The following is a 10,688-nucleotide window of genomic DNA, read 5'->3' as shown; positions in this document are numbered from 1 at the left end:
CAGAAACCATTTTAAAAAATTGACAGACATTAAGATAAACTTGGCACCAAACAAGTTCTGTACAAAACTGAACTCAGCACACAGCTTCACCTGAAATGGAATAGTGCATACTATTGAGCTCAGTGTCACTGAAGGTCAAAGGTGCCAGAATTTACACAGAATTTACTTTATATTCAGGTACATAAACAGGTTTAAGCTTTAAGCAAGAGTTTAGAAAAATAGTTTTCTCATTTTAAGGAAGTTTTTCCAGAAACTTTTCCTCTCTAGTTCCTAAAGAACTTTACAGTGATATTTACTGTAAAATGTGAAGATCATGTTTGAAGGTATCATATTCAGAACTTGTAGCCCAGTCCAGTTCTGCTAATGTGGCAGAACAGTGTCATGGCAAAGCACATTCCCAAAACCTGTAAACAGAAATATAGAAATTAAACTGGAAAAGGACATAAAATGCCATTATAAAAATTATTCTGAGCTTCTCAAGCTGACTGAAATGTCATTGGGTTTATGCTTGTTTATATGAAGTATTTTTATTCTTTTTGCAATCTAAAGAGTGGTCTTTTCTTCCCCGATCCATTCTAGAGCTGCGTTTTTGGGTGTGGCAGTGGACATTGTCCAGCTGGAGGCCCACTTTGGTAAGTGGGAGGGGAGCAGGTCTTGGTCTGCGGCAATCATAGACTGTATTTGAAGGATGGCTATAGCGGCTTTAACGTCACACATTATTTTGCCATTGCCAGATAGCGAATGTGACTGATATACAGGGATGCTGGACATTCATTGGTTAAAGACATGTAAACCACTTTTATAACTTTAGTGGGGACTAGTCTTAACAGTAAGATGTGAAACTGGCAAAGTATAAAGTCATCAGGAAAATGTTTAGCGATGCCATGAAGTGAACTGAAAGGTAGTTTTTCTTACGTTTCTGTACATCCTGACTTCTATTCCAAGCAGGAGTTGGCCATTAGGACAGAAGAATGTAGGTTAAAAGTACTTGACCATTAGCTTTTTATTATTTTATTTTCCAGAGCTGCAAGCTACATTCATCTTTTATTTCCTTTTTTCTCTTCACCCCCAACCAGTCTTGCCAGATGACTGTCTGTCACTGGCTCTTCTGGAGACCGTGTTGGGAAGGTTAGTTAAAAATATATTTTTTCACGTCATTATTCGGGCCGCAAGTAGATGTAACATGGGCTGCAAGATTGAGACACAGAGCCTCTTAATGTGTGTTTTGTTTGGGTTTCCACCAATGTGGAATTACCAAAAATAGAGAGGGCATAGCCTAACATATGAAACAGGAAAAGACCGCTGTGTAATCCATTTATTTCAACAAAGTAACTGTATTCGGAATACCATGTATACAGTTACTCCCACACACTGTCTGGAGATCTCTTCCTGTCAAAAAGTTCTTTCTCCCCTCCATTGCCTGGTACTTGCTCATAATGGGTTATCTGATCATCAGAGTTCTCTCCATCCAACATTGAAGGATCTTTATAGTATAAAACACACTGAGGCCATGGTTGTTAACTGCTTCTTAGTATAAATGAAACCATACAATCAAAGGCAACAAAGTTTAGGTATATTTTAACAGGAAGATGCCGTGTTTCTGAGCAGAACATTGTATTAACCAATTCATTCACTTTACAATCCTGTTGTCTTTTATACAGAAGTGAAGATGGTAATTTCTGAGACATAGTACATCTGCAGGTTCATAGGTTAACCTTGCAACACCTGCGTAAAATAGTATGTTAACAGCTTACCTCAATCATACAGAGGACAATGACAGAGACCCCAATGGTTAGGAAATTCTTCTCAAAAAAATTTGTCACCTTTGACAAACAACCCTGCACACAAAACATTTTGAAATTACCTGCGGCAGTAACAATGTGACCTTTGACCTCTATGGTACATTAAAGCAAGTGTGAATCTGGAATGATCAGTGATTACGATGAGCCTACCGTTTGCCTGTATTCACGATTGTTACAAGAGAATTCCTCAGGAATACAGCAGGATTCCGGCACGTGTTCCCCCCAATCTGATGCATTATTGATTCCACAGCAGTCAAGCTAAAACAAATTAATTTGACAGACAAAAAAATAAATTTCTAAAGTCATTTGTGTCACAACATGACATCTCCACTCTGACACACTTACGTTTTTTTGAATATAATCCCAGTCACTTTGTTTTGAATGTGTTGAATTTCCTTTTGCATCATTCAAGCCCTTTGTCAGATCAGTCTTCACGCTTTCAGTAATCTGAACAGTAAAGGAGGATTTGGTGATTACATACAATGTATACATTTGCTTTAAAAACAGAACATATTGTGTATAGCATATGTGTCACACACTTCTCCCTCGTATACAAGTAGCAGACATGCTGCCGTCAGTTCCAAGAGCATCATGATGAAGAGCATCAGGAAAAACTGTAAAAATAAATAAAAATGTTTATGTGAATGTTACTCTGAAACACTTTACATACACATATGAAACGGTACTGTATAGTGAAGTTATTTTCGGCTGTTAGTTCACAGCATGTAGCTCAACATATCTGATTTTGAGAACTTTTTAAACTTGAATGCCCATAAAAGTCTTTGTGTTTCCTCCTGGGAATGAGCTTGGAATCTTTTGCTTGCTTGGCAAACATGCTTCTGACAGTCCCCTGCGCTAGTTTTAAACTCACTGGAGAAACCTCCCAAACTGTGAAACAGCAGTCTCCTCATAGTCAAAGCTGCTCCTTTATTGAGTCTTTTACAACTAGAAACTTATTTAAAAACTTGTTTCAAACCAAAACTTCTTTTTATTCATTGATTTTGATTCTGTCTGGTTTGCTTATTGTATCTCCTTTGTCTTTTTCACTCATGACTGTATATGTTTAGTACCTACTAACATGTATTTTCTGTCTATTCTCTTATTAAGTCTTATCAGAGTTGTCTTTTGTACAGCAATTTTGTCTTCACAAATTGGTTTTTAAATGTGCTTCATAAATAAAGTTGAATTGAAAAACCACTATGGAGCTATTAATACTGATTAAACAAAGAGTCATTTCACTTTGTCACAACTTTTTTCTTCGGGTTATATGACATTGAATTTTTTGTTTCCTAAGGTCACAGACCCCAATTACATCACTAAAAAACCAAGTGACAAATGGAGGCTGAGTTAAGTCAACATGGAAAAGATGAAGCTGCAGTTTCTCTATTGACTGTCCCAAAAACCAAGTCAGTGTCCACGGCCTCCCATGTTAAAATTCCCAGTGTTACAGCAGACAGAACAAATGTATATAACTGCTATGTTTTCTAATTTATTTGCATACTACTAAGACTTAAAATTATGGACATTTTGAATGACAGGTGTGCCAACACAGGGAGCTGTAGCTGACTGGGTGGTGCAGCAACTGGATCAATTGCTTTTTTACAGTTTGTTTGTTTGTTTGTTTTTATGGTACTGACACTTGGGAAGCTTCTTTCCAAAAGTGCGAGGGAATTTACAAAGTTAGTAATATATAGGATTCAGTCTCTTATGACTGAATTTTGTAGCATGAAATCGATTATGACAACAAGAAAAACAGAATAAAGTAAAATAAAAAGCTGATATATAGAAATCAAAAATATATCAAGTATTTTTTTATATATCAATAAAAAACAGAAGCTGCTGTAACAGGGTTCTTCTACTCTGAATTAGGAGAGGTGGAAGCTTTTCAAAGTATCTTTAAATTAAAAACAAAACAAAACCGGTATTTTTGTATTCTGCAGGAAAAACTAGTCCCGATTAACATCTAAATTACCTTTTTCCCAGAGAACTGACTCTTTAGATATTGCCGTTTGTTACATAAATGGTATTTTTGTAGCATTCAAAAATTGGAGTACACAACAATGAAGAGGCAGTGTTAGAGAGCCCACCCCCCTTATCAAAATTATACAGGCATTAAAAAAACAAACAAATTATACCCTTTGTGGGTACCAAAACTAGAGTGTTATTTACCTAAAAATATGAAGTAATCAGAGGGAGCAGAAAACCACATAATCTGTACTCTGCTTTGAGTATTTGTGTGTGTGTTACCGATAGGAGGAGACAGCGGTTCTCCTTGAGTGCACCGAGAAATCCCAGGAAAGACACGCAGGTGATGATGATGCCGGTGATCAGCAGGATGTTGGCTATGTTGAAGCTGGCCAGTGAGGGGGTGAGAGCAGCATAATTTGAACCCACCATCAAGAAGACGCCGAAGACCAGAATGGACACACCGCAGATCTGACAGAGGAGAAGACATACTGAAGCCAAGTCCACAATACACACTACACAGAGTAGAGTGAGCTACACCGGGACCTGGTCTGCTTCAGAGCTTGCCTACAGGCAGCAGTGTCAGACAGTACATTTTCTCAAGTGCTTCTGCTTTTAATTTATTTGTTATGCAACAGACTTCTGGCAAATGTTGACTTTTCCTTTTCTTTTGTATCCACCAAGTCTGTGGAACAAAATTAATGAAATGAAATTGAATTAAAAAATATATTAAAAAATCTATTATACATTATAAATATATTATTATATTAAATATATTAACACTCTTTCTCTTCATGGCCCCTGTGAGTCAGGTACATAGAAAGGGTGCAGGAAGTATGTACATCATTATGGTCAGAAGATCATCAGATATCCAAAAGAATCTATATGAATACCTAAGTAGAGATACATGCTAAAAGTACCCCAGATTCGGCCCATGCGTAAGGTTAATTATGACACCGGCAAGTACTGTGTGGGTTAGACGTCGGATGCAATCAGACTCTGAGTGTCCACCTTCAGTATAGGCCCAATTTTGTCTTCAAAAAACTGCAAATGTAGATCATACTTGGGCACAATCTGGATATTTTAGCCTGTACAGCAAGTCTGTCTGTCTGTCTTCTCACATATTAGCAGATATTGGCTTTCTAAAATTGAACAAACAAAATTAACTGCCTCCACTCTAATTGGCTCACGTAATCGTCATAGTAATAACACAATTACATAGAGTAAACAAATAACACTGTCCTTTTTTTCCCACAGTGTGAACTTTTGGTAAATCCTCTTAACTGATTGATTTTTAAGAATCTGACCATCTGGTAGAATATTTGAAACCCAAAGCAGACACCTGAAGCATTTATAAATGCTAACTAATTTTCACACACTCATATGTCTGTCACACCCGACAGTTTAGGTATGAAAAGTGAGTGGATGAATGTGACAGGATGTTTCACAGTGATGTAATGCTGGATGACTTAGACATACGTACAAAGCAAAGCAAGTTGGCGACACACATGGTGTACTTTAAACACTTGAGGCAGCTGTGAGCCATCTTGCAACTCCTCTGATCAGACCTGCAACAAGAAAAGGCCGTTATTTTTTATTTAATATAAATATCGGAAGCAGGGCTGGATGTGGTCAAGGTTTAATGCAGCATCTCGTATTTATGTCTTGCGTTTGTGTGTGGGTGTGTAAGTGCTAAAACGGACAAAACGTCACGGTCACAAAGCGGGGAAGTGATGCTCACACATCACGCTTCCTGTGTTTCCTCTCAGTTTACAAGCAAAACCAAAATTCTTCTTCTGTACAACACGATATGAGTGCATTATACTTTGGGAGGGTTTAAAATTACATCATGAGAGGGCAGGCAGTTTAACTGTGGAAATACCAAAACTTCCTCAAAATACAAGGTGACCCGTTCTAAGTACAAATCTCCTGTATTTGTGTTATAAATATGTGAAAAACATTGAAATTTCTAACTGATCTTTGTTCTGAGAATAAAAAAGAGACTTCTTCTTCTTCTTCGGGCAATTAAAACTACTAAAGTACAGCTCTTATATTTTGTTTTCCACTTAAGTCAGTACGTACACATGACAGACACTTTCAGTTAGATGACTGCCTATTTTGGTCTAAATTTGAAAGATTTTTTTTCACTTTTTCATCTTCATTGGGTTTTCTTTTCTCACAAGTATTTTTTAGAGATTTGACATCAACACGTTTCTGACCGATAAAGAAACATCTTCACAATATTCTGAAGATTTAAAGAGAGCTCTAGAGCTTCAAGACAAAATAAAGTTTAACTCCTACCTATTTGGAGAAAATGATATCTGCTATCGTCTCTGTTTTCAGGCGTGTGCTTGTCGAGCTCGTCTGCTGTTCGTACTTCCCCTTCTCATAGCTCTGTGAAGCTTGCAGAGTACATCATGGGGCTTTCAGCAGCCCTTCTCACTTCCTCTTCCTAAAGTCTAGCAACATGGAAAGAAACTGATGACTGAGAAAGTGCAGTGGGGGCAACCAATAGCACTGCAGAGACGTTAGGCGCATGTCTGTGACACACTGCTTATATTTAGATACAAGCTGAAACTGTGGTCAGCAGCTGCAGAGGTCAAAACCCCTCACTGATGTGAAATCGATTGTTAATATTCTTATTGCACAACTAGAGATAATAAAGCCTGTATGTTTGTCACAGAGGAACACAAACTGGTTAAAACATCTAACTGGTGTCATTTCTCACCTTCTCGATGTGTCACGTGCCAAGGTAGTTGTCGGCATAAGCAGCCCTGGTTTCATTTAGTCGTGTTGCAGAGTGTTGCTTTCTTTATCAGAGGCCGCTACTCTGCATTTAATCGTTAGCTATTATTTCTCAGATGGCTGCCCTTCCCTGAACCTGTTTCTGATGGCCGTTTCTTCCTGTTTAAAAGGAGTTTTTCCTTGCCACAGTTGCCAAAGTGCTTGCTTACATGGAGTTGTCTGATTGTTGAGGTTTTCTCTTTCTCCCCCACCTTCCAAACATTTACCATTTATAATAGATGCCTGCCCCCTCCTGAGCCTGATTTTGTTGGAAAATCCCTCCATGTTTAAAGGAACCCCTGCCTCCCTACCAAAGTTTTGCTCATAGGGGATATTTACATTCATGGGTATTTCCAAGTAAAAACAATCAAATGTGAAACAGTTCTCACCTGATCCCTCAGAATCAGTTCATTCTGTTGTTATTTTATATACTCAAAATTTCATTTAAACGGTCTCCTGATACCAGGCTCCTCTTCTAGCCTTTGTTTCATTCCTAATGTTATATATAACCTGACAACTAGCCTCCCCTGACATTACGCCCTGAACCCCCTGTTCCACCCCTCCCCTGCAGCTGCGCCACAGACCACACCCTGCCACACAGTCACTTTTAACACCTGAGATTGTTGCTTGTTATGGCAACAACAGGAATGGAGAAAGAACAAAGAACATTTTCTGTATAACAGTTGACACAAAAACACTGAAAATGTTTTTAAAATTCTTAAAATCTGAGCCCACGGCAGGATGTCCAGATGTTCTCAGGACTACTGTCAGCTAATGAGAAACCTCGACACATCAGAGGCAAGCGTTCAGTTTCTTCAACACTTGTTTTAGTAGTATCGTCATTTCCTGACTCACAATCAGATCATCCATTTTTATTTCATCTTATCACCAGTGTGCCAGGGTTGAAATAAAGACACAGTTTTAATCTCTATCTCTGCTGCACATACAGCCAGTGTGCCACAGATCAGTACGCACGAGTAAACTGAAGCATAGTACAAACAGAGTAAGGCTGACTGAGCACTGGTTCACTTTCAGGGTGAAACTAAACCACACCTTCTCGGTGGCCTACTGGGCAAATCCCTCAACTAGGGCAGCTGTAGACTAAAATACAGCGATGCATTACTGATATAGGCCAAAGTATATGACCACTTAGTCATTCAAAGTTTACCTTATCATTACTTGGAAGCCTGTGATGAACTTCACAGCATTGTTGTGTGGGAGCAGGAACAGTGACATTCAGGAGGGGGAGCTTAGCCATCACCATTAAGAGGAACTGTGCAACCACAAATGGGGATTTAAGAGTAAAACAACTAATGTACTTTAAAAAGGGCCTCTTAATGCACCTGGTTTGTAGTTTTTAGCTATAGTAAAACCAAGACACCGTTTTTGTTTAGACTGTAATGCCTTTGATCCTTTTGCTTCTCTTCAGGCACCAGTGAGGGTCTCTTCAGTAGTGCTTAGTTTTTCATTTTGAACTCTGTTGGATGAATTGTCATTCAGGTTCAGACCCCCTTTGTTCACTTCAAAATGAATTTTTCTCCACTTCTAGGAGCAGTTCTTTTGGAATAAGACTACTAATTCAATTCAGTTCAGTTTTTATATCACCAAATCACAACAGCATTCAGCTCAAAGCATTTAATATTGTAAAGTAAAGACCAACACCCTACCAAACAAGTATTTGGCGACAGTGGAAAGAAAAACCTTCAGTGGAAAGGGACAGTTTTAGACCAGATTTCATGTTCCAGTTCTACCTTCTTACTCAGATAAATAACATTTTAACCTTTGTTAAAATTTGTTTTGTGTGTAGAGTGGGCTGGAGTGGGAATTAACGCCCTCATAAAAATCCAATTATAACTATAACAATAGTGAGCATTCATAGTTTCCTTTAGCATTAGTAAACAAAAACCAAATACTGTATTTAACTTGATCAACTGTTTAGGAATTATTTACATTTTACACCCATCCCTCAGACAAAATAACAGAATTTTAAATATAAAAACTCTTTTTAATTCTTGAAAATTGCGCTCAGTGTCTGCCTGAAGTCTAGGACTGATGCACATCACCAATTGCTCCGACGAGGAAATGACGCATTTACTGCAGCTGCCTTCAGTTATTTCTTGTTTGTCGGTCTTTCTATTTTCACTTACTGAAAAGCGATTATCAGCTGCTTCTTCCTGTCTCCACACTTTTCCCTGGTACAAGTCCACAAGTTCAAGTTGCACCTTGTTTAAACTTTCTGTACCTCCATTCATCAATGCATCTACATGCATGTACACATGAAAATCTGAAAGTCTTTTTGATTTGGTTAAATATTGTGAAGCTATTTTTCTGAACCATGGATATAATCCTGTTTTTATGCATGTATCAGATTGTTGCTGATAGATGTATTTTAGGTTTTCAACTTAACGACGGCCTCCTTCACTTCCACTGCATCTCTTTCGGTCTTCTATTTAAGATTACAGTGAAAAGCTATAACATACAAATTCAACACTTTGAATCAGCTGCAGATATTAGATAGCAGATATGTGACAGACGCTTCATTGGTAATGAAGTAACAAGGGAACAGGCCTCACCTGACCATGAAACATCTCATCACTCAATTGTCTAATTACTTTGGAGCCTCTGAGGCTCTAATTCATTTCCAGCTAAAATCGCTTTGTAAAATCGCTTGAATTAAAGCTGAAGTCTGCAGTTCTATCATATCTTGATGGTTTGTTGGTGGTATGTCCAACAAATTATGGATTCAACTGTAGCTAGCTGCTTTCAGCGCTTCAATTTAAACCACATTAACCTTTGATTCCTGATCAATCTTTTCCAAGTTTCTAACGAGGTATATTAGTATTCTTTCACAAAACAGTTTCACTTCTGAGTTTGTAAGCTGCTTGTTTTATTACTTACATCACTGCTTCCACAGGAATTTACATGTTTACCGTTCTCAGTTCCGCTGACTTATCATCTCCAAACACAGCATGCAGCCTACTCATCATTCTGTGCAGGATGTTCTGGCTGGTGTCCTGTGTGTCCATTTATACTGTATTGTGTTGGAGAAGCAATCCAATTTTTTCTTACAAGTCTAACTTCTCAAGCTCATAAAATCAGGATAAAATGAGCTTAAAACAACATTTTTGCTCGTGGATGATATCTTCGTAACACCTTTGGATACACTCAAGAGAAACATATTAAAATCAAATAACAGAAAACAAGCGAGGCACTCAGTCTCTGATAAAAGTTGAAGTTAGCATTAAAAAAAGACAACTGTGTATCAACTCTGTCTTCATCAGGGTCAGGCAGAATGAAATACCAGCCGTGGACCTTCTACCAGCACCCAAGTCAAGGTATACAACCCATAAGGAGACCTAAAATGAAACATAAACCCCAAATATGTCAGAAAGTCATAATGCACTACATAACACAAAGCTAAATTTTACATTTTCTACCTGCCTCAGTGAAGAGCATCAGAGCCATGCAGTGCTTCCATCTGTTTTTGTGACATTATTCAGATTATTAGAAAGAAATTGCCTGACATTTGCATGTTTCTCTGTGGTTGTGTTTGGCCTAGATTCCAACACAACAAACAAGTTTTTTTACTCATGATTTTTCTTCCTTTTGTTTTGTAGTTTAGTTCATGACTGAAAACAATGGTCAGTGCAAGCACCAGGAAGTGAGCCACTTTGTCACGTCTACAAACAAGTTTAGAGCTGTTGGCGAGGTATCTTCTGCTGAAGATGCAAATCATTCACACTCCCACTTCCCCTCTAAAGCTGAATAATCACATGGTAACTTTGGGATGTCTATATGCCCCTGTCAGCAGATTTATAGATGAGAATCTTTTCTTGCTCTTGCCAATCTTGTTGAAACTCCCATTTCTCAGTCACACTCCCCAGGCATGGAAACTTTGACATCTATTTATAGCTTCCCCTTATCTGCAGACATTAGTTAGATCCTCAGTTTGGTGCATAAAGTGTGCTCAATGGCTACTACAAAGTTTGAAGAGTTTGTGACTTTACATGATAATATCCACTTACATTTATCTATTAAGCTATATGATGACTTTAGGATATAGGTGGATGATCTTTTTTTTTTCTTCTACGGCTAAATTTGGGCAAAACTGAGTTTTTGTAGTTGGCCCAAAAAGTC

At 38.1% G+C, this 10,688-nt stretch overlaps 1 protein-coding gene across 1 annotated transcript; it reads right to left on the bottom strand.

Annotated features, from left to right (window-relative positions):
• Positions 1–294: 294 nt before the first annotated feature.
• On the bottom strand, positions 295–6,203 carry zgc:64051 (leukocyte surface antigen CD53). The gene is made up of 8 exons (XM_063490522.1): positions 6,069–6,203; positions 5,251–5,335; positions 4,050–4,238; positions 2,342–2,416; positions 2,148–2,249; positions 1,953–2,060; positions 1,755–1,838; positions 295–404 (listed from the first exon to the last, which is right to left on the bottom strand). The coding sequence occupies exons 2-8, from the start codon at positions 5,311–5,313 to the stop codon at positions 333–335; spliced, it is 693 nt and encodes a 230-aa protein (XP_063346592.1). The 5' UTR covers positions 5,314–5,335; positions 6,069–6,203; the 3' UTR covers positions 295–332.
• Between the last annotated feature and the right edge of the window lie 4,485 nt (positions 6,204–10,688).

This window comes from Pelmatolapia mariae, linkage group LG12 (assembly GCF_036321145.2).
Source record: "Pelmatolapia mariae isolate MD_Pm_ZW linkage group LG12, Pm_UMD_F_2, whole genome shotgun sequence".
Lineage (NCBI taxonomy): Eukaryota > Metazoa > Chordata > Actinopteri > Cichliformes > Cichlidae > Pelmatolapia > Pelmatolapia mariae.
Note: the sequence above shows the minus strand (reverse complement) of the source record. Positions and strands in the feature narration are given on the sequence as shown.